The sequence below is a fragment of the Triticum urartu genome, chromosome 6 (genome assembly GCF_003073215.2).
Source record: "Triticum urartu cultivar G1812 chromosome 6, Tu2.1, whole genome shotgun sequence".
NCBI classification, from domain to species: domain Eukaryota; kingdom Viridiplantae; phylum Streptophyta; class Magnoliopsida; order Poales; family Poaceae; genus Triticum; species Triticum urartu.
In genome coordinates, this window is record NC_053027.1 from 3,966,366 (window position 1) to 3,991,199 (window position 24,834).

Here is a 24,834-nt window from a genome sequence, read left to right on the forward strand (position 1 = left end):
CTTGCAACAACAATTAGAGGACGTCTAACTTGTTTTTGCAGCAAGTGCTTTGTGATGTGATATGGCCAAAGTTGTGATGAATGATGAATGATATATATGTGATGTATGAGATCATGTTCTTGTAATAGGAATCACGACTTGCATGTCGATGAGTATGACAACCGGCAGGAGCCATAGGAGTTGTCTTTATTTTTGTATGACCTACGTGTCATTGAGAAACGCCATGTAAATTACTTTACTTTATTGCTAAACGTGTTAGCCATAGTAGTAGAAGTAATAGTTGGCGAGCAACTTCATGGAGACACGATGATGGAGATCATGGTGTCATGCCGGTGACAAGATGATCATGGAGCCACAAGATGGAGATCAAAGGATCTATGTGATATTGGCCATATCATGTCACTATTATTATTTGATTGCATGTGATGTTTATCATGTTTTTGCATCTTGTTTACTTAGAACGACGGTAGTAAATAAGATGATCCCTCATAATAATTTCAAGAAAGTATTCCCCCTAACTGTGCACCGTTGCGACAGTTCGTTGTTTCGAAGCACCACGTGATGATCGGGTGTGATAGATTCCAACGTTCACATACAACGGGTGTAAGACAGATTTACACATGCAAACACTTAGGTTGACTTGACGAGCTTAGCATGTACAGACATGGCCTCGGAACACAGAAGACCGAAAGGTCGAGCATGAGTCGTATAGAATATACGGTCAACATGAAGATGTTCACCGATGTTGACTAGTCCGTCTCACGTGATGATCGGACACGGCCTAGTTAACTCGGATCATGTTATACTTAGATGACTGGAGGGATGTCTATCTGAGTGGGAGTTCATTATATAATTTGATTAGATGAACTTAATCATCATGAACTTAGTCTAAAATCTTTACAATATGTCTTATAGATCAAATGGCCAATGTTGTCCTCAACTTCAACGCGTTCCTAGAGAAAACCAAGCTGAAAGACGATGGCAGCAATTATACGGACTGGGTCCGGAACCTGAGGATCATCCTCATAGCTGCAAAGAAAGATTATGTCCTAGAAGCACCGCTAGGTGACGCACCTGTCCCACAGAACCAAGACGTTATGAACGCTTGGCAGACACGTGCTGATGACTACTCCCTCGTTCAGTGCGGCATGCTTTACAGCTTAGAACCGGGGCTCCAAAAGCGTTTTGAGAGACACGGAGCATATGAGATGTTCGAAGAGCTGAAAATGGTTTTTCAAGCTCATGCCTGGGTCGAGAGATATGAAGTCTCCGACAAGTTCTTCAGCTGTAATATGGAGGAAAATAGTTCTGTTAGTGAGCACATACTGAATATGTCTGGATGGCATAACCGCTTAACTCAGCTGGGAGTTAATCTCCCGGATGACGCGGTCATTGACAGAATCCTTCAGTCGCTTCCACCGAGCTACAAGAGCTTTGTGATGAACTTCAATATGCAGGGGATGGAAAAGACCATTCCTGAGGTATTTTCAATGCTGAAATCAGCAGAGGTAGAAGTCAAAAAGGAACATCAAGTGTTGATGGTCAATAAAACCACCAAGTTCAAGAAAGGCAAGGGTAAGAAGAACTTCAAGAAGGTCGGCAAGGGAGTTGCCACGCCCGGTAAGCAAGCTGCCGGGAAGAAGCCAAAGAATGGACCCAAGCCCGAGACTGAGTGCTTTTATTGCAAGGGAAGTGGTCACTGGAAGCGGAACTGCCCCAAATACTTAGCGGACAAGAAGGCCGGCAACACAAAAGGTATATGTGATATACATGTAATTGATGTGTACCTTACCAGTATTCGTAGTAGCTCCTGGGTATTTGATACCGGTGCGGTTGCTCACATTTGTAACTCAAAGCAGGAGCTGCGGAATAAATGGAGACTGGCGAAGAACGAGGTGACGATGCGCGTCGGGAATGGTTCCAAGGTCGATGTGATCGCCATCGGCACGCTACCTCTACATTTACCCACGGGATTAGTTTTAAACCTCAATAATTGTTATTTAGTACCAGCTTTGAGCATGAACATTGTATCAGGATCTCGTTTAATTCGAGATGGCTACTCATTTAAATCCGAGAATAATGGTTGTTCTATTTATATGAGAGATATGTTTTATGGTCATGCTCCTATGGTGAATGGTTTATTCTTAATGAATCTCGAGCGTAATGCTACACATATTCATAGTGTGAGTAACAAAAGATGTAAGTTTGATAATGATAGTCCCACATACTTGTGGCACTGCCGCCTTGGTCACATAGGTGTCAAACGCATGAAGAAGCTCCATGCAGATGGACTTTTAGAGTCTCTTGATTATGAATCATTTGACACGTGTGAACCATGCCTCATGGGTAAGATGACCAAGACTCCGTTCTCAGGAACAATGGAGCGAGCAACCAACCTATTGGAAATCATACATACTGATGTGTGCGATCCAATGAGTGTTGAAGCTCGTGGTGGCTATCGTTATGTTCTCACCCTCACTGATGACTTGAGTAGATATGGGTATGTCTACTTAATGAAACACAAGTCTGAAACCTTTGAAAAGTTCAAGGAATTTCAGAGTGAGCTTGAGAATCAACGTGACAGAAAAATCAAGTTTTTGCGATCAGATCGTGGAGGAAAATACTTGAGTCACGAATTTGGTACACACTTAAGAAAATGTGGAATAGTTTCACAACTCACGCCGCCTGGAACACCTCAGCGTAATTGTGTGTCCGAACGTCGTAATCGCACTCTATTGGATATGGTGCGATCTATGATGTCTCTTACCGATTTACCGCTGTCATTTTGGGGCTATGCTTTAGAGACTGCCACATTCACTTTAAATAGGGCTCCGTCGAAATCCGTTGAGACGACACTGTATGAATTATGGTTTGGGAAGAAGCCTAAGCTGTCGTTTCTAAAAGTTTGGGGATGCGATGCTTATGTCAAGAAACTTCAACCTGAAAAGCTCGAACCCAAGTCGGAAAATGCGTCTTCATAGGATACCCTAAATAAGCTATTGGGTATACCTTCTACCTCAGATCCGAAGGCAAGATCTTTGTTGCCAAGAATGGATCCTTTCTAGAGAAAGAGTTTCTCTCGAAAGAAATAAGTGGGAGGAAAGTGGAACTTGATGAAGTATTACCTCTTGAACCGGTAAGTAGCGCAGCTCAAGAAAATGTTCTTGAGGTGCCTGCACCGACTAGAGAGGAAGTTAATGGTGATGATCATGAAACTTCAGATCAAGTTGCTACTGAACTTCGTAGGTCCACAAGGACACGTTCCGCACCAGAGTGGTACGGCAACCCTGTCTTAGAAATCATGTTGTTGGACAACGGTGAACCTTCGAACTATGAAGAAGCGATGGCGGGCCCTGATTCCGACAAATGGCTTGAAGCCATGCAATCCGAGATAGGATCCATGTATGAAAACAAAGTGTGGACTTTGGCAGACTTGCCCGATGATCGGCGAGCGATAGAAAACAAATGGATCTTTAAGAAGAAGACGGACGCGGATGGTAATGTTACCATCTATAAAGCTCGACTTTTCGCTAAGGGTTATCGACAAGTTCAAGGGGTTGACTACGATGAGACTTTCTCTCCCGTAGCGAAGCTGAAGTCCGTCTGAATCATGTTAGCAATTGCCGCATACTATGATTATGAGATATGGCAAATAGACATCAAAACGGCATTCCTTAACGGTTATCTTAAGGAAGAACTGTATATGATGCAGCCAGAAGGTTTTGTCGACCCTAAGAATGCTAACAAGGTATGCAAGCTCCAGCGATCCATTTATGGGCTGGTGCAAGCATCTCGGAGTTGGAACATTCGCTTTGATGAGATGATCAAAGCGTTTGGGTTTATGCAGACTTATGGAGAAGCTTGTGTTTACAAGAAAGTGAGTGGGAGCTCTGTAGCATTTCTCATATTATATGTAGATGACATACTTTTGATGGGAAATGATATAGAACTTTTTGACAGCATTAAGGCCTACTTGAATAAGAGTTTTTCAATGAAGGACCTTGGAGAAGCTGCTTATATATTAGGCATCAAGATCTATAGAGATAGATCAAGACGCCTCATAGGTCTTTCGCAAAGCACATACCTTGATAAGATATTGAAGAAGTTCAATATGGATCAGTCTAAGAAGGGGTTCTTGCCTATGTTGCAAGGTATGAAATTGAGCTCAGCTCAATGTCCGACCACGGCAGAAGATATAGAAGAGATGAGTGTCATCCCCTATGCCTCAGCCATAGGGTCTATTATGTATGCCATGCTGTGTACCAGACCTGATGTAAACCTTGCCGTAAGTTTGGTAGGAAGATACCAAAGTAATCCCGGCAAGGAACACTGGACAGCAGTCAAGAATATCCTGAAGTACCTGAAAAGTACTAAGGACATGTTTCTCGTTTATGGAGGTGACGAAGAGCTCGTCGTAAAGGGTTACGTCGACGCTAGCTTCGACACAGATCTGGATGACTCTAAGTCACAAACCAGATACGTGTATATGTTGAATGGTGGGGCAGTGAGCTGGTGCAGCTGCAAGCAAAGCGTCGTGGCGGGATCTACATGTGAAGCGGAGTACATGGCAGCCTCGGAGGCAGCACATGAAGCAATTTGGGTGGAGGAGTTCATCACCGACCTAGGAGTCATACCCAATGCGTCGGGGCCGATCAAACTCTTCTGTGACAACACTGGAGCTATTGCACTTGCCAAGGAGCCCAGGTTTCACAAGAAGACCAGGCACATCAAGCGTCGCTTCAACTCCATCCGTGAAAATGTTCAAGATGGAGACATAGAAATTTGTGAAGTGCATACGGATCTGAATGTCGCAGATCCATTGACTAAACCTCTTCCGCGAGCAAAACATGATCAACACCAGAACTCTATGGGTGTTCGATTCATCACAATGTAACTAGATTATTGACTCTAGTGCAAGTGGGAGACTGTTGGAAATATGCTCTAGAGGCAATAATAAAATGATTATTATTATATTTCCTTGTTCATGATAATTGTCTTTTTTTCATGCTATAATTGTGTTATCCAGAAATCGTAATACATGTGTGAATACATAGACACCAATATGTCCCTAGTAAGCCTCTAGTTGACTAGCTCGTTGATTAACTGATAGTCATGGTTTCCTGACTATGGGCATTGGATGTCGTTGATAACGAGATCACATCATTGGGAGAATGATGTGATGGACAAGACCCAATCCTAAGCATAGCACAAGATCGTGTAGTTCGTTTTGCTAGAGCTTTTTCCAATGTCAAGTATCTTTTCCTTAGACCATGAGATCGTGTAACTCCCGGATACCGTAGGGGTGCTTTGGGTGTACCAAACGTCACAACGTAACTGGGTGACTATAAAGGTATACTACGGGTATCTCCGAAAGTGTGTTGGGTTGACACGGATCGAGACTGGGATTTGTCACTCCGTATGACGGAGAGGTATCTCTGGGCCCACTCGGTAATGCATCATCATAATGAGCTCAAAGTGACCAAGTGTCTGGTCACGGGATCATGCATTACGGTATGAGTAAAGTGACTTGCCGGTAACGAGATTGAACGAGGTATTGGGATACCGACGATCGAATCTCGGGCAAGTAACGTACCGATTGACAAAGGGAATTGTATACGGGGTTGCGTGAATCCTCGACATCGTGGTTCATCTGATGAGATCATTGAGGAGCATGTGGGAGCCAACATGGGTATCCAGATCCCGCTGTTGGTTATTGACCGGAGAGCCATCTCGGTTATGTCTACATGTCTCCCGAACCCGTAGGGTCTACACACTTAAGGTTCGGTGACGCTAGGGTTGTAGAGATATGTATGCAGTAACCCAAAATTTGTTCGGAGTCCCGGATGAGATCTCGGATGTCACGAGGAGTTCCGGAGGTAAAGAATTATATATAGGAAGTGCTATTTCGGCCATCGGGACAAGTTTCGGGGTCACCGGTATTGTACCGGGGCCACCGGAAGGGTCCCGGGGGTCCATCGGGTGGGGCCACCTATCCCGGAGGGCCCCATGGGCTGAAGTGGGAGGGGAACCAGCCCCTAGTGGGCTGGTGCGCCCCCCTTGGGCCTTCCCCCTGCGCCTAGGGTGGGGAACCCTAGGGTGGGGGGCGCCCCACTTGCATTGGGGGGCACTCCACCCCCCTTGGCCGCCGCCCCCTTGGGAGATTGGATCTCCAGGGCCGGCGCCCCCCTTGGGGACTCTATATATAGAGGGGGGGAGGGAGGGCAGCCGCACCTCATGCCCCTGGCGCCTCCCTCTGCCCTCCAAGACCTCCTCCTCCTCCGTAGAGAACGGCGAAGCCCTGCTGCGGTAACTGCTGCATCCACCACCACGCCGTCGTGCTGCTAGATCTTCATCAACCTCTCCTTCCCCCTTGCTGGATCAAGAAGGAGGAGACGTCACGCTGACCGTACGTGTGTTGAATGCGGAGGTGCCGTCCGTTCGGCGCTAGGATCTCCGGTGATTTGGATCACGTCGAGTACGACTCCCTCATCCCCGTTCTTTGAACGCTTCCGCTCGCGATCTACAAATGTATGTAGATGCAATCCGATCACTCGTTGCTAGATGAACTCATAGATGGATCTTGGTGAAACCGTAGGAAATTTTTTGTTTTCTGCAACTTTCCCCAACACTATTCGATGTAATACTCTTTTGCGGTGTGTTTGCCGAGATCCGATGAATTGTGGATTTATGACCAGCTTATCTATGAATATTATTTGAATCTCCTCTGAATTCTTATATGCATGATTTGATATCTTTCCAAGTCTCTTCGAACTATCGATTTGGTTTGGTCAATTAGATTGGTTTTCCTTGCAATGGTAGAAGTGCTTAGCTTTGGGTTCAATCTTGCGGTGCTCGATCCTAGTGACAGAAGGGGAAATGACACGTATTGTATTGTTGCCAACGAGGATAAAAAGATGGGGTTTTCATCATATTGTTTGAGTTAATTCCTTGACATCATGTCATCTTGCTTAAGGCGTTACTCCGTTCTTTATGAACTTATTACTCTAGATGCATGCTGGATAGCGGTCGATGTGTGGAGTAATAGTAGTAGATGCAGAATCGTTTTGGTCTACTTGACACGGACGTGATGCCTATGTTCATGATCATTGCCTTAGATATCGTCATAACTTTGCGATTTTCTATCAATTGCTCGGCAGTAATTTGTTCACCCACCGTAATAATTTCGATCTTGAGAGAAGCCTCTAGTGAAACCTATGGCCCCAGGTCTATTTTCCATCATATAAGTTTCTGATCTACCATTGTAGTTTCCTATTTACTTTATTTTTCAATCTTTTACTTCGCAAATAACCGTGAAGGGATTGACAACCCCTTTGTCGCGTTGGTTGCAAGTTGGCGTTTGTTTGTGCAGGTATTCGGTGGCTAGTCACGTTGTCTCCTATTGGATTGATACCTTGGTTCTCAAAACTGAGGGAAATACTTACGCTACTTTGCTGCATCACCCTTTCCTCTTCAAGGGAAAAACCAACGCAAGCTCAAGAGGTAGCATTGTACTGTTCATCGGCAGCCAAGGGTCGGAACGGAGCAAATAGTGTCCTATTCATCAGGAGCGAAGCCATTGGGTCATAACACGTCCTATTCATCGGGAGCCAACCGGCTTGGACGGAGTAGCCGAAACGGGATCTTGCGTACAACAAAACAGAGGAAAAATACCTTCTGTTTGACCGCGTACGGTCGAAAAGGGGTCTTGTTCATTGGGAAGTGTAGTGTACCGCGAAACGGAGGAAACGGACCTACAGTCAAAACGGGGACCTAGGGTGTGGCGTACCGCAAAACGGAGGAAACAAACTTCTATTGGAGCGCCTACGGTCGAAACAGGGTCCTGTTCATTGGGAGGGGTTTGGCGTACCGTAAAACGGGACTCTATAGGCTAATGTTCATCCACCTTCTACTGCCTCGCTCCAGCCTCCATGGGCTACTGTTCATCCACCGTCGACTTCCTCCAGCCTCCACCTGGTACTGTTCATACAGCGTGTCTTCCTCCTGCCTCCACCAGCTACTGTTCATCCAGCCTTCACTGGCTACTATTCAACCAACCCTCCACGGGGTTCTGTTTATACACCCCCAACCGGCTCCCGTGTGGCAGCCTCCTCGGGGTCATGTTCATCCAGCGCAATGGCCTACTACCACGGGGTCCTGTCCATCCAGCCCCCACCGAGAACTGTTCATCCAACCCCCAACAACAGTCACTTTTCATCAAGAGGCAGGTTCGATCGGCTTCAGTTAGTAGCAGTAGTGAAGGAATCACTTGGGTTCAGTTAACAGCGAAGGGATCGATCACTTGGGTCCAGTAACGTAGCTAGTGCAATAGCACGGGTACAGCAAGCGAGCACCTCGCTCGGGTTCAACTAGATCCCAACACCTCGCACACACGCGCATACGTATACGAGAGAAACCCGCAAACCTCCGTGCATCGCTCTGCCCCGACCACCCACCGTAACCAGAAACTCCCTGAAATTTTCCTCGCCCTCGCTTCTACCACGATTTTTTCTATCATGGACGGCCCAAAGAATGTCATGCAGGTGCGTCCTTGGCCCGCCTAGGACGAAAAGCCCATTTCCTGTCATGATATTTTGTCATAGAAGTAGGAGGCCGCCACATTTATGATGATACGTGCTTTTGTCACAATTATTGTCATAGAAGTGTCATAACCATGACATAATTTTTTTTGTTCGGCCCATAATGTTACGAATGTGCTTTTTTTATAGTGTTTCTTAGATGTTGGATCAATCCTAATCGAGTGTTCACGCTGGCCATAAGTAAGTCCTGCGGCCATGTTCTTTTTCCTGTAACAAGGGTCTTGTTTAAGTACATTTCTGCAACACATAACTAGTTTCAGAAAGCGAAAAAATGATTCGGTGGCGAAGTTTTTTTTCCTGCAACAGTGGTCTTGTTTCGAAAGGTTTCTACAATAGTGAAAGTGCAACTAATCCCTAGGTAGTTTTGGTAATTCATAACAACTATAGCTCATTCAACTAATATCCATTAAAGATAAAGATTTTAGGAAGTTCAATGAATGGCATGGCATGGACAAGAGATGTGGACCCCTCCAAATGCTAAGGACTAATATTGGCAAAAGCTCAAGACTCTTCACCTTTATGTTAGTGATCCAAGATCACATTGAGTCCATAAGAAAGCCAATACTATTAAAAGGGGATGAGGTGTTGCTTAATGGCTTGCTTGCTCAAATACTTAGTGATATTGCTCCAAAACCCTCAACCACTTTCTCCATCCAAATATGTCCAAAACATATAGTACAACTCGGCCCCATCGATTCTTTCTATCCGGAGCCACCGAGTTCATATGACATAGCCACTGACAGAAACCCTAGCAATTCGGCCTCGCTGATACGGATCTTGGTCTCACCGAGATGGCCTTGAAAACTCTTTGTAACCTATTGTAATTATTTTGGACTCACCGAATTGGTGCAATCGGCGCCACCAAGATGAGGTTTGCCCTAAGCCCGAGCACATCGGTCCCACCGTGTTGTTTCAGTCGATCCCACAGAGATTCCTATCGTTCACATTTTTGAACTGATCGGTGCCACCGAGTTGAGTGAAATGTGTGTAACGGTTGGATTTTGTGTGGAGCCTATATATACCCCTCCACCCCCTCTCCATTCGCGAGAGAGCCATCAGAACGGGCCTACAGTTCCACTACTCATTTTCTGAGAGAGAACCACCTACTCATGTGTTGAGATCAAGACATGCCATTCCTACCATGCTTCTATCACTCAAGCAACCCATTATAAGCGAATCATTAATTTATTACAAATTCTATAGCGGGAATCCCTCATGTGTGCGCGTCACAGAAGGCACCATAGGACAGCACCAAAATAAAACATACTACTCAAACAAATCTATATCATCAATCAACCCAAAAGACAAAAGAAATCTACACAAAACATCATAAGATGGCAACACATCATTGGATCACAATATGTGGCATAAAGCACCATGTTTAAGTAGTGGATTATAGCGGGGTGCGGGAGAGTGGACCGCGTAAAAGAGATGAGGATGGTGATGAAGATGGTGATGTTGATGAGGACGATCACCGCGGCGATGATTCCCACGATGGCCCTCCTGCGCAACCGAGAGAGAGGGGGAGAGGTTCTCCCCCTTGTGCTTCCTCCTTCATGGCCTCCCCACTATGTGGAGAGAGGTTCTCCCTCTGGGATCCTCCTCCATGGCCTCTGGTGATGATGGCCCCTCCGGCATCGTGCCAGAGTGGGCCAAGAGTGATTTTTCATGGCTACAGGGGCTTGCGGCGCCGGAACTCTCGATCTAGGTAGATATCTGAGGTTTTTGGGATTTGTAGGAGGTGTTGGCGTCGGGGACAAGTTAAGGGGGTCCACGAGGCAATGACAAGGTAGGGAGGTGCGCCCTAGGGGGTGGGGGCGCCCCCACCCTTGTGGTTACCCAGGACTCCTCTCTGGTATTATTTCGCTCCAGTATTTTTAAAATTTTCCAAAAATATTCTCCGTAAATTTTTAGCCCATTTCAAGAACTTTTATTTCTGCACAAAAAACGACACCATGGTAGTTCTGCTGAAAATAGCATCAGTAAAGGTTAGTTCTAATCAAATCATAGCAAGACCATATAAAATTGATATAAACATGGCACGAATACTTCATAGATTATAGATATGTTGGAGACGTATCGAACACATAAAACCATGTTCCCGCTTGTTTGCCTCAGCTACAATCATAAAAGTATGCATGCCATTAACAAACTGGGGAGAGCATCGGTCATCGTACATCCATTGCCAGCTCATCTTCATTACACAACACCGAAAAGAACAAATTAATACAAGTTCATACATAAATTTCATACACACTTATTCTCATGAAACAACATACAAACTCTCTAGCTTAAGCATTTAAATGCAACAACAAATGCGATCACGATCGCAACTAAGGTAACAATTGATCCAACATCATAATGATACCAAGCCTCACTGTCAATGGAATATTTTCTAATCTTTCTAATCTTCAAGCGCATTTTCTCCATCTTGATCTTGTGATCATCGACGAAATCGGCAACATACAACTCCAGTTTCACCTTCTCTTCTTCAAATCTTTTCAATTTTTCTTTCAAATACTCATTTTCTTTTTCAACTAAATTTAACCTCTCGACAAGAGGGTCGGTTGTAATTTCCGGTTCACATACCTCCTAGATAAAAATATCTATGTCAAGTTCATGGGCATAATTTGTCATAAACATGTAATGCAACAAATAGTTATAAAAGAAAATATACCACAACCGGATCATAAACCGGACGAGGGACAATGGGGAGGGATATCAAAACCATGCCACTATGTACGACAAACAACATATGGGTAAGAAAATTATACAAGTAAATATATATCTAAATCACACAAACATGATTTTTTTTAAAGATAATAACAAGAGGCTCACGAAGGTGGTGCCGGCGACAGGACGGTGCGGGCGATCGACGGTGTTTAGGACGGGGACGGGATGCCATTAAGTAAACCACACCTACATATGCAAACTAAGTGTTAATTTGAGATCAAATTGCATATAAATCAAATAAACTACCACATATAATTACTCCCAAACTAAAACCCACAAATCACTATACATATAGAGCATTGCAAGAGCTAATCTAGCAATGAGAGATGAAAGGACAAAGTTGCAAACCTTTGTGATCACTTGGATGAATGGGGTGCCTTGAAACCTTGATAAATTTTTGGAAAAATGAAGGATGAGCAGAGAGGACAGGAAAGGGGAAGAACAGAGAGCTCATTCGTGGGCTCGACGAAGGGTTTATATAGGAACATCTTTAGTCCCGGTTCATGGTACAAACCAGGACTAAAGGTGAGCCTCTAGTACCGATTGGTGCCACGAACCAGGACTAGAGGGGTTGGTGGGGGCCCAGCCTGACACCAGCCTGCCACCACCTCTTTAATCCTGGTTCGTGGCACGAACCGGTACTAGAGGTTCAACACGAGCCGGGACTAATGATGCCCACCCGCCTAGCCGCTGGAACCGGCACTAATGGGCAAATTAGTGTCGGCTCGTTTACAAATCGGGACTAATGTGTCTGACGTAAAGTAGTTTTTCTACTAGTGATACAACAAAAAGGTTTTGTTAGGAATACTGGAATGATAAAAATATTTCAAGCCATAAGTATGATTTGAAATAAAGTATCAATTAGCTAGAATTTCATAAAGTAATTGGAGAATTTGAACTTTTCCAAAAAGCTTGTGGATACAACAAGTTTAGTGGGAGGTCTATAGCATATCTGATCTTACATATATATGACATATCACTTGATCAGAAATAATATAAAGTATATTAGCACAAAAGATTAAAATTAGGTTTCTAAAAGTGACTTGGAATTATTGGATGAAAATCAATATAGATAGATTGATACATCTGATGATGCTAAGACATGTACTATGTAAAACTTTTCAAGAAGTCTAAAAGTAGAAACTGTTTTCTCAAAATGTCACATAGCATAACACTATGCAGAAATCAATAGTTGATGAGCATATGTGGATGAGTAGAGTTCAAATTGATTCAGATGTTGAATTCATCATATGTGTTATCAAATGTACAAACCCATATGTTTCATATGAACTAATCGTTAGTAGTAAGTACCATAGTGATCCTAGAAGAGGTTCACTAGGGTGATTGCTTAAAGATTAAATACCTGAGTTGCACGAAGTTTTTTGCTTCTTGTACTTGGTGGAGATGAAGAGAATGTTGTAAATAGTTACACGAATTCTTTGTTGTAAAGGTTACACAAGAAACTTCATGAATGGTATAAACAATCTATCGGACAATATATTTTGAATAGTTTTAGAAAATGAGCATAATTGTGGATTTTACAAATGATTTAGGTTGAGGCTTGAGAAGTCTTCAATAGAATATAATCTGGATCAATAAAAGTTTATTGATAGACTATGGTGTATTTCCAAATGTAAATTGACAATATAAAGATATAAGAAATGGACTATATGGAGATATAGTATTACTGTAAAATGGACAATATGGAGATATAATGTTACCACTAATGTAACATCACAATTACATAGAAAAACCAGATTTTACCAACACAAATAAAATCAGAATTTGAAGAGTATCAGATCCGGCGGCAAAGACTCTACTACTAGCAAAGCATGAGGAACACCAGTTAGCCAAGGGTGTTAGAAAAGCACAGATCTAGATTATTGACTCTAGTGCGAGTGGGAGACTGTTGAAATATGCCCAAGAGGCAATAATAATTCTATTATAACATTTACATATTCATAATTATAGAGTTTATGTTCTATGTTATAACTGCTATAATCCTGGAATATGTGATTCAGTGGAAAACTCATATGCATGTGTTGAATGATAAATGGTTAAATAAAATATTCCTAGTCTTGCCTCTAGGACTAGCTCAAGTGTTGTTGATGATCACTTTTTTCGGATCTTAGGATACCCTGAAGTGTAATGGTAGTCCTAAAGAACCTTGGAGATTATGACATTGGAACAACAATCATACTGAATCGACCCGAACTTGTTTGTTATGAGTTAGGATAATATCGTATGTAATCAATTGTAATAACACCGAGAGTTAACATGTGATTATTCTCCTTAGACCATGAGTATCGTAGTCACTTCTTACCGTACGGTGGATCCTGGGGTTTCTCAAACATCACCTATAGCATGGTGATCATAAAGGCAACTTATAGGTTCATCTGTAAGTTTGACAAGTGACTAAATAACTCGAGAGTGTGATTTGCTCCTCCGACGCTGGAGAGATATACTTAGGTCCCTCTTGGTGTGAGAACAATATTATCATCTGGCCAGACACATGTGACTTAGTCCTGGGGATGCCAGAACATGACAACGAGAAAGAAGAACAAAACTGGTAATGAGGATAACTGTTTGTAAGCATTTGATGACTCAGGAGGATACTGATGCATCCCAGGTTTTCTGTAGTATCGAGAAGCAAAGGGAACATCACATGGTAACCAAAGGTTCACTCGAATATCATTTGTGTTCTCACAGGGATCGATATGGACGTCCAAGGTTGATCTGTCGGTCATTGAACGAAGGGGTTTCGTTCATGTCTATGAGTTACTAAAACTATGGGTTCACAAGCTTAAGGCAATCACGATTTGATGATTATTATTAGGACGAGAGTGATGACAATATATTTGTGTAATTGTTTGACTAATATTCGAAACAGTTCTGAGAGGATCTGGAAGCGTTTCGGGGTCACCTGAAGGGTTTCAAAGAGTATCGGGTAATACCGGTTATTATCGATAGTTAATATATAGGTGGAAAATGTTTTCAGTGTTGTTAAATTATATATATATATATATATATATATATAATGGTCTGAAAATATTGAGAACACTTTTATATTCAATTGAATACAAATGGGCCTTAAAAGGCCAAACCAGAGAAGGAAACTTGGGCCAAATTGGCCCAAGTTGAGTAGGCACCCCCAATCCCCTTATGGAAGGAGGAGGCTGAATTGGACTAGGGGAAGAGGACTCCTGGTGGCTGCCATTTCACTCTCCTCTAACCAATATATACTAGGGTTTTTTTCTCTATTCTATACACAAGTTTTGGAGCCTCATCTAGTCTAGTTCTACTTCGTACTATCTAGTTGACTAATTATAGCTATGTCTAGTTCCTCTAATCCTCATAATTAGAAGCCCAGTGTGGTTCTAATCTCCTCCCTCTAATTCTCCGGCGACGATTAGCTCTGGACGGCGAAGCGCTGCCGGATCGTGAAGGTTGCACGCTCGTAACCAAGTAGAGAGGTCGTGCTTTCGTTCTTCGGCTCAGGGGACTATTTGTGGGCGGCTCGCGGGATCGTTCATCGATCGTTCGAGGGACTCCATGTACGATCTACACCGACACATCCTTCTTCAGTTGTAACTCGGTGACGCTAACGATCGTGATCCCAGCCAGTTATGCATCTTCATATTGATCTTGGGTGTGTGTAGGCGCGAAGGCTTTTTTTTCTACTACGTTTCCAAACAGTGCCTTTTACAGCGGCTTTGGCGGAGGTGTCATGTTTAGCCAATTGCTACTTGATCGAAAGTGGTGTGGCACTAGCGGGAGGTAGGCGGTATGGGACGTCCTTGTCTTCTGTTTTCTTCTCCAGAGGTAACCGGCTATCGTGGCGTCAGTAGAAGGATAAGGGTGGAAGGTACAAATGTCTTCAACGACGAGTTTATGCACTTTGGTGGAAACACAAGATATCTGATCGGGCTATGTTGATGCACGTCTGCGTCTTTTCTTTGCTGAGGTGGTGGATTGAAACTTGGCTTTGAGTATGAGAATCGGGAGTTCAACCATGTGGTGGACTCGCCATCATCAGCGCACGCGCGGTGATTTTTTCTTAAAGGCGTAGCCTAGGAGTTGTGTATTTTTCGTTTCTGATGTGTCTTGTAACATAGGGTTAGTGGCTATCTGGTGAAGTCACTGTTGCAAGGCATGCGGCCTCAATTTTTTTCACTTTATTTTCAGGTCGATGTTGTTTGGCTGCTGAATTTTACACTATTAATAATATATCGCTGCATACATCTTCCTAATACAGAGGCCGAGGATATCCTCCTTTTCAAGAAAAAAACACAATGGAGATTTGGGGGATTGAGGAGCAATTAAGAGAAGTATATGTGAGAGAGGAGATATTGTACGCGCAACAATCACGTGTTATTGATGGCAGGTGATCAAAACACTAAGTAGAATCATGCATCACGGTGATGAAGAAAGAACACTGTGAAAGCACTTCTGAGAGAATATGGAACCAGGTATATGACGGATGATGACATCATGTACATGCCTGCAAAGTTCTATTTTTTTTTCTTTTAGAAGGTTTTGTTGACACACATTTTTTACTTGAGAATATTGGAAGCATGGTAAGTTAGTGGCTGCTATTACTGATGAGGAAATTGAGGCTGCACTTTTTCAGATGGGCCCAATGAAGGTGCTGGGGCCAGATGGGTTGTCGACCATCTTTTATCAACCACACTGGTTGTTGGTTCTCAAGGACGTCTGCCATGGGGTTCGCGATTTCCATGATGGGGCAGCAGCTCTGGATTCTTTTAACGCCACGGTTATAGTGATGATTTTGAAAGTCAACTCACCGGAGTTACTTTCTTAGTTTCGGCCAATCAACCTATGTTATTTGAGATATAAAATTTGTGAAAAAGAGGCTACAGGTAATTTTGCCGATCTTAACATCTAAAGAACAAAGCGCTTTTGTTTTAGGGAGGTTGACCACAAACAATGTTCTGGTGGCATATATGAGTGTGTGCAAGCGATCAGGACGAGAAGCATGAAGAAACCGTTGTGTGCTGTGAGGATATGATGAAGGCATATGACAGGGTACAGTGGGCCTTTTTTGAGCAGATTCTTGCAAGGTTTGGATTTTCCCATGGATGGATTTCTATGATTATGAGATGTGTGACGTCTGCAAATTCTCTGTTAAGCTGAATGAGGTTTTTCGAGAGGATTTTTACTATCTACAGGACTACGGCAGGGCGATCCACTATCCCCATATTTATTCCTATTATGTGTGGAAGGCTTCTCATCTCTTTTAAGCAACTGGCAAGGTGATAAAAAACAATCAGTGGAGTATCTTTTTAGAGCACTAGCCCCGATGTGACTCACATGTTGTTTGCAGACAACAGTATTATTTTCTTGGAAGGTTCTTATGATAATCTAGAGTCTCTCAAGGATATCCTTAGGAAATATGAGGTGACATCCGGTCAAAAGGTCAACCTACGGAAGTCCTCCATTTTTATGGCAAATGGTGTCTTCAGGAGGACAATGGGAATCTTAAGCAGGCTAATTGTATTGAATCAAAGACCCTTAGTGAAAGGTACCTTGATCTAAGGATGGTACATTTAAGCCTGTTACGGAATGTTCGAAGGGCAAATGTTCAGGATAGAAAGGACAGAGCTTCACAAAGGCCGACAAGGAGGCACTTGTGAAATCTATGCTTCAAGCCACACCAAACTATGCCATAAGTTCTTTTCAGCTCACAAAGAAGATGTGCCAGAACTTGACATCAATCTCATCAAAATTCTTGTGGGGAGCAGAAAATGGTGAGAGGAACGTGCACTGAATTGCATGAGATAAAATGTGTACCGGCAAACATGATGGAGGTTTGGCTTTCTATGCAGGCGTGGAGGATCTTACAGGTACCATCCTCTCTTTTTGCTGGAGTGGTTAAGGCGCGTTTCTTCAAGGAGGGAACCATTATGAATGCAACATGCCTGGCAGGGGCCGCATACACATTTCATAGTATATTGCATGGGCGTGATGTCTTCAAAAGGGGCTATTTGGTGGATTGGGGACCGATCAAATATTCTGATCCATCATGATAACAGGATCCCACAAAGGGGGAGCATGAAACAACTCGGACAGGATTATGTTCACAGGGGCGTGGGATCCAGTCCGTGTGGACTATGTTCTCGCATGATGATGCAGTGGATATAAAAAAAATAGCGCCAGGAGGTCCTGGGACATATGACTACCTCGCATGGAATTATACAAAGAATGGTGAATTCTCGGTCAAGTCAGCATATCACCTAAAATGACGTTGAATGTAGTGAAGTCTGGACGGCCGGGATCTACTTCTTTTCTACATAAACACAAGGAGTGGCTGGCTCTTTAGGATACATGTGCACCAAATAAAGCGAAGGTACAGATGTGGAGGCTCCTGAGGAATGGACTTGCGCTGTTGGTTCTAAGCTCTACCGTTGGCATACAAAGGAAGGAGTTTTTTGTGTGCCACACAGAAGGGTGGAGACGCTATATCATTGATTCTGGTCATGGCCACATTCGGCTATGTTTTGGGAAATTATGCTCTCGTAAAATGGAGTTTCAGTGGCGATCCCACTGACTACGGCTGACTCCACGAGTGCATTGTCGAGCTGGATGCTAGGATGGTTTCCAGAGGCGGTGTAGGGGCTTTGGCGTGCAAGGAATGAAACAAAGGAAGGAAAGAATATTGCCTCGCCACATGAAATATCCAGGTCCGTGGCACTGTATATGGCTGAATGGATGTCTCTGCATGTGAACAAAGACACGGCCAAACCTGTTACAGAGCTACAGCGGTGGTCTCCACCAGATGAAGGATGGGTCAAGGCCAATTTAGATGCCGGCATTGTGAAACATGGAGATAAGGGTGGTGGAGGGATGATCCTTTGGGGGCATGCTGGTGACATCCACGCAGCAGGTGGCTACTTGTTCGTCCCCATAACTAACCATCAGATGGTAGAAATAATTGCATGCAGGGCGGCGGTCAAGCTTGCATCTAAAATACATGTGCAGAAGCTTCACCTGGAGACCGACAACAAGATTGTGGGGAGCATGTTAAACGACGGAGGAAAGAATCTCTCAGTGACTGGACCTTGTATTGAAGAAATCAAGTCGATATTGAGAACATTTCAGGAGAGCATGGTGTCATGGGTAAGGAGGTCTCCAAATTATGCCACGAATAATTTAGCTAAGCTAGGGGTAGGGGTAGATCTATGTAAGATTTGGTTGATGGTGCCACCAGACTTAATCTTAGTTGTGTTCGCCGATGAGATCCCGGATGTTGTTTAGATATTCGCTGGTTAAATAAAGCGGCGGAATTAATCCTCAAAAAAAATGTACAAGCATCAAGAAGGCACATATTACACAATGGAGGTGTTTGGTTCACGTTTTTTTAGCCATCATCACATTGCGGAGGCACCTTAAAATGTTGCACACGTTTGGTTTAGTAGGGCTGTAAACGGATAGCGCATAATCAAATCACACCCCTATGCACTTCCTTTTATGCCCACCCCTGTCCGATAACCGAAGCTGTGATCGCTCATCCCTATCTCTCGCCACAGCCAACCTTCTTTTCCCTCCGTTCCCGCCCACCTTCGACTCAACCATCTAACCTGATTTACTCCGACGAGACCTCTGCATGTAGCAGCAGTGACGACACCAGCGACCCATTTCTCTACTCCTTGACCAGATTTATTTTGAGCAGCAAAGCACCTTACATGGGAGCAGCTTCCGTCACCAGTGATTTTCCTCGCAGCCATCACAAGGAGAATTGCCCAAAAGCATCACCGCTGCATAGCATTCAAAATACATCAAACATCCAAACACCGCAATGGAATCCATGCCTTTACAATGGCAATACCATACAAAAAGGGGAAATATCTTATTACGCCTTCATCCCATTGTGAACCCATTCCATTACCTTTTGCATTATCACTGCATAATCACAGGACATTTATACACAGTGAAAAAATTATAGTTTTTCACTCCCCAGTTTTCCCTCAAGAACTTAGTAACTTTATGGACTGTCAGAAATTGTATATTCAAAACCAAAAACATATGTTACTCGGAACAACAAAAAATTCAATGGCAAGTTCCAGAATTGGACTGCCATTTGACAATACGTACATCAAGATGTTTTTTCAGGTCAAATACTCTTTGAGGTTCAATGGTACATCACATGAATGTAACATGGGAAAATTCAGAAAAAATAAACATCATGACACTCTATTATGACATGTCTCCTTGTTGCTTCATTGCGATTTTAAGGACCATAGTTTTTACCCACGAAGGCGAATATATCCTCTCTGAATGTTGGTCTTGTATTCCTGGAACACATTTTGAAATAATGAGCACGAGAAATGATGTATTACAAATTTCTAGATGCATATATACCAAGCAAAGGGATATTTTTCAAGTTACTGAAAACATCATGCAAACATCGAATGAATTTAACAGATAAACTTCCCGGAAAAAAACCCCGATAAACTTGCAGAGCTGCTAAAGGATCATGTAGCAACTGAATAATAAAAGTAAGAGTGTTCCTGACAAAACTGTCTTAGTTTCTTTAAACTATGTAACTGGGGCTGAGGTAGGCAGTCGCAACAAAAAATAGGATGATGAGGACAACAGGTTCAGGTCTCAATACATCCAAGGACGAGTCTCCAACTAGGCATGCAGACACTGGATTCAGAAGCTTTATCCACCACAATAGTTGTCTAAAAACCAGTAGGTATGACCGTACGAGTGTTACCTTTTCTGAAACTCGCGCCTCTTGCCGCCGATCAGATCACCGTTGTAAGCCGGTGCAACTAGTCGGAACCAGAACAAGATGTACGCGTACAGAACTAGGTAATCAGGCAAGCAGGCTGGTGGATGCTTTTGATGGAGGCTAGCTTAGGATGCAATCTAATCTCACAGCCACTAGATTGATCCGTACTTCCGTAGAGATACACACAAGAACACAGGATATTTTCCCCACTCTTTTATAGGTTCCCACATGATTTTCTCCTTTATTGTAAATAATAGCATGATTACATAGACTCCAAAGTAAACACTACTAATACTCGTCACCCTATGTCCAACGTGACCTAAACTTAGGCCTATTCCCAACTTGTCTACTCAACAACTCAACAACGACTAGTCTAATTGGCTCTCCCAAATTTTGATCACATCAAATAACAACAACCACACGCGTAGAAAACTTTTATAGCAAAGGGCCTGTTTCATGCCCCTCTTCTTCTCTTTATTTTCTCTCTCTTTTAACTCACGGAGTTACAAAAGACACACTTGATGCTGTGCATCTAAGAACCTTCCTACATGATGTCCTCTAACTAGGAAGCAGCTATAATTCTAAATATATTATATGTTATAATTTAGGAGCACTGCCTGTCTCTGTTGCATGTGGTGATGAGGTCATGTCATCAGCATATCACAGTTAGATCACTAGCAAGACTCACAAGATGGATCAAATGTAGTGAGGGACTTCACAAACACAATGTCTAAAGTGACATAGCCTACTGCTTCTTGTCCACCCATCTAGTTAATACAAGCGATTAACCAAATCGACTCCACTAGTCTACCAGGCATCCAACTTGACTAAAGTCAGCTGATCTTAGATAATAATAAAAAATTCACACGATTAAATCCGAGAAGTTCCACGTGACATGCTACTGTACATAATAGCAATCTTAGCGTCAACCAAAACACATTCACAGCATACAGAATTGAAGAACCATCTAGCCCTTTTTCTTTGTTACAGTAACCCAAGTATTACTCAACATACTTGCAGAACAATCAAAGCCATCTCAGTGTACCCATTTCATACTACTCTCAAAGAAAATCGATTTTTTTATGAGCCAACAATAAAGTTTAACCATACAACACTGTACAAACTATACAGCAAAATCCAAAGCTGAATCATCCCAGCATTTTTTTATATCAAAAATAGCAATACAAAGGAGAAAACCAATAGAAGATCAATCAGTTTGTGATGGCACACCTGCAACCTCTATGGTTATCATGTTCTCTAGTTTTTATTTCTCCAGATAAGTATGTACAATCAAAGTAAAAACTAGTAAAAGATCAGTGACTGAAATCTTGCATCCATGAGAGGCGAAGACTGGACTTCCTAGATTGTTCCAAATGAACAACATACCTTACAGAAATATAAGAACTACACGGTTTCAAAATTAATTGAATTTATGCATTAGGAATCTAAAATCATAAATCATGCACCATCTAAGCTGAGTAATCAACATGAAATGATATACTGCCTTCAAGACAAAAGATATACTCATAGCTAGAAGATAAATTACCTCACTTTTTCAACAAAGATAGAATATTAGTACATCTCATGTGTTCACATTTCAGATTCGCGCAGTCTCCAGCCAACTCCCCTGCGTACAAGCAAAAGAAGCACAAAAGGAAAGAAATATCAAAGATAAGTTGAATCAATGAGAAGGCATATGTGCAAACCATTATAACTTTAGGTAACTGGAGGAGGGGGATTAGCTTCTGTTATGATGACAGTAAATGAATCCCCCTAAACGAAGCTAATCATTATAAGTACATGATTGCAGTTAGCAATTAGCAATGGACAGACATCAAACCATTAGTTATATTCTTCTTCTAGCTTTAAGGTAGAAAAGTAATAATAAGAAATTACATCACCATCAATGATATGATGGGAAATTCTAAAATTATGGCCAATGGTCTAAGAAGAAAGCACATATTGGAAAACCACAGTGATTACATAGTACCATTCGAATTTAATTAACTAGTGTTCTTTTTTTTACAACACATAATGTACATGTTATAAATTGATATTTAGTATCAAGGTCAGTGAAAATAGACATTATATTTCCCATAAATTTATTGTATGGGAAAATATAACTAGATTTAAGCTTCCAAGTGTGCCAGCCGGTTAACTATTTCATGTAGCAGACGGCTTCACGACATCACAAATTGCCAGCACACGACTGTGGTTACCAATTAGAAACGGCCACAAATCAATGAAATAGTTATATTCTCGTTCTAGCTTTAATCTGGCATGGTAATAATAAGAAATCACATCACCATAACTCATGACCAGACCAACAAGGAAACAAACAACTGAACACATTTTTATATATCCAGTCAATTTTTAATCGCAACTACAATTTATTACCGCAATCATGTGCCAAAAGCATCCAAGAAAAAAAAATACTCTTGTTTGCTCGTGCAATGTGAATATAGAGGAGGCATTACCTGTAGTATAGAAATTTGTGTATGGATAGAAAGTGTCCAAACATAAGCCACCTCGTTTGCAAATATGTTTGATCTGCATCGAGTCAAGTTGGAGCGTGAAGACGCCGCGGATCGTAGATAGAACAATCACATTTGTGTCCTCATCATACCCTGTTATTATCATCTTTTTGCAACGACTAAACATTCTATGCGGAAAGAGCTCCTGCAATTGAATACTTTTCTGCAGAAACACCCATGTGACAACGCCATCACAGTTTGATTTCCTCTCCCATAACAGGATGGTCAGTTTTGACAAATATGCGAGGCCAAGTCTGTTATCATCCATCCTTAAGACCTGAACAAATCCATAGGAGGTGGTGTTCATAGGGCAGTCTACCGGCCTCTTGATCAAATCAAGGTGCTGACTTTCAACATCAAACACAAGGACGTTACCACCACAAAGCACCCAGCAAAGTGCACTCCCAACAAGGATGCCAGGCCTTATGCCAAACATCGTGTCTGTTGACTCCATGGAGACAATGTCTCCCCATAAACCAGATGCCGATTCATAGAGGCAAGCGAATGCTTTTCTGTATCCAATGACCCAGATCAAGACCAATTTGAGCGGTCTCGAGAAGCAATCCCATGCACGTGCCCGTCTTGGGCATCAGCGCACATCACCGCGGCCTCCCAGTACACCAGGTGGACCTCCGGGTCGAACACCAGCCCAGGTGGACAAGCCACACGGTGCTCTTGTCCGGTGAGGGGATCCCACACCATCACCTGACGAAGCCACATGTTGACTAGGATGGCGAGGCCGTGGCGGCAGCCTACGAAGTTCCAGTGTTTGTTGCTGTTGTTGGGCACAGAGAAGCGGGCTGCAGCGATGCGGTCCGGCGAGTCGAGCACAGGAGTGAAGTGGTGCTCTGTGCTCATTGAATTACCTCTGAAGAAGCCGAGCAGTGGAGGTTTTTGGTGGTGCCTGCGGAAGCGCTTGAGGAAGTCCGGATCGGACAGGATGCTGCGCCAGCGCTTACAGACGAGGGAGGCGCGGGGGAGTGACGATGGGTCCGGAGGGAGGCGCAGGAGGATCTCCGGGAGAAGGTTCTCGTCTTCCACTGGGGACGCCGTCGCCGGCGAGCAACGGCGGCGGCGGCTCCTCATACTTCAGCCTGTAGCGAAGACAGCAAGAGAATTATCAAGAATCCTAAAACCAAATCAAAATTGGAAAAGCAGGAGTCAAGATAGGAGTAAAAGAAACCAGAGGCACTCACCGTTTGTTCTTCCAGAGGCCTGGCCGGAGCGCCGCCGTTGGTCGCCGCTACGAATTAGGGTTAGGGCAAAGGAGGGCGGGGCAGGGCAGAAGGGCCGGGGTAGGGGGAGGCGCGGCGGAGTGCGTGAGGGACGCAGCGGAGTTCAGGACGGACGCGGTGGAGCTGGAGGAGCAGCGGCGGCTGGCCACCGGCCGGCGCCGTTGGGTGGAGCGGCGGCGGCTGAGAGTCTGAAACCTGAGACAGCGAGATGCGATGTGAGTGTGCTCTTTTTTGTTTCCTTTCCAGCGATGTGACTCTACTCACTGTAGGCATGGAAATGGCATATTTGCCCTTGTCGAAAGGAGAAACAGCTGCTACTTTAGTCAGAGAGTGCACGAGAGTTCGTAGCCTCGTCAAATCCCTTTTGCCTCTGCGTTGATCTTGCTTCCGCTGCCATGCATGGATGGCACTCCTGCCATTCAGGCTGGACATAGCGAGCGGGCTTTTCAGCCCGCTCGTGGCCCGTTCGCTCTTGGCCCGCTCGGTCCAGCCTCGCTAAATATAATGGACGGTCCGGTCTGTAAATATGGGCCCGTTTCGGAACGGTCCAGGCTCGCTAAATAGTGTAGCAGGGAGCGCGGCCTCTGTCGACCTTCTCGTTGTGCTCGCCTTCGATGCGGGGAGCTTGCATCTCGTTGCCAACATGCCGTCGACACGGGGAAGGAAGAGCCATGGAGGGACCTCCGCGTCCCATGAGATCACGAGGCTTCAAGAGCGCCGCCTGCAGACCGGCCGCCATTGGCAACTTCTTGACTTAGTCAACCACCTCCTTGCCGCCTACGAGCGTCGTCCGACCACCACAAGCATGAGGGGGATCTCCTCCGCAGCGTCGCCTGTCGACCACAAGCATCAGGTGCATCTTCTACGGCCCCGGCCACCATGCTACTTCTCCCTCCACCTTTCCGACATGCTGACCCCACATGGCAGTGACTGGCCACCGCAGGGACCGCCCGAGCCCGTCGGTACACACCGAGCTTTAC

At 43.8% G+C, this 24,834-nt stretch overlaps 1 protein-coding gene across 1 annotated transcript; it reads right to left on the bottom strand.

The window, feature by feature from the left end:
* Nucleotides 1-23,150: 23,150 nt before the first annotated feature.
* On the bottom strand, nucleotides 23,151-24,073 carry LOC125513995. The gene is made up of 2 exons (XM_048679237.1): nucleotides 23,816-24,073; nucleotides 23,151-23,713 (listed from the first exon to the last, which is right to left on the bottom strand). The coding sequence occupies exon 2, from the start codon at nucleotides 23,703-23,705 to the stop codon at nucleotides 23,151-23,153; it is 555 nt and encodes a 184-aa protein (XP_048535194.1). The 5' UTR covers nucleotides 23,706-23,713; nucleotides 23,816-24,073.
* Nucleotides 24,074-24,834: the final 761 nt, after the last annotated feature.

Excerpts from the sequence above, each read along its gene's own strand:
- LOC125513995 (XM_048679237.1), bottom strand. The coding sequence starts at position 23,705 with ATGAGGAGCCGCCGCCGCCGTTGCTCGCCGGCGACGGCGTCCCCAGTG.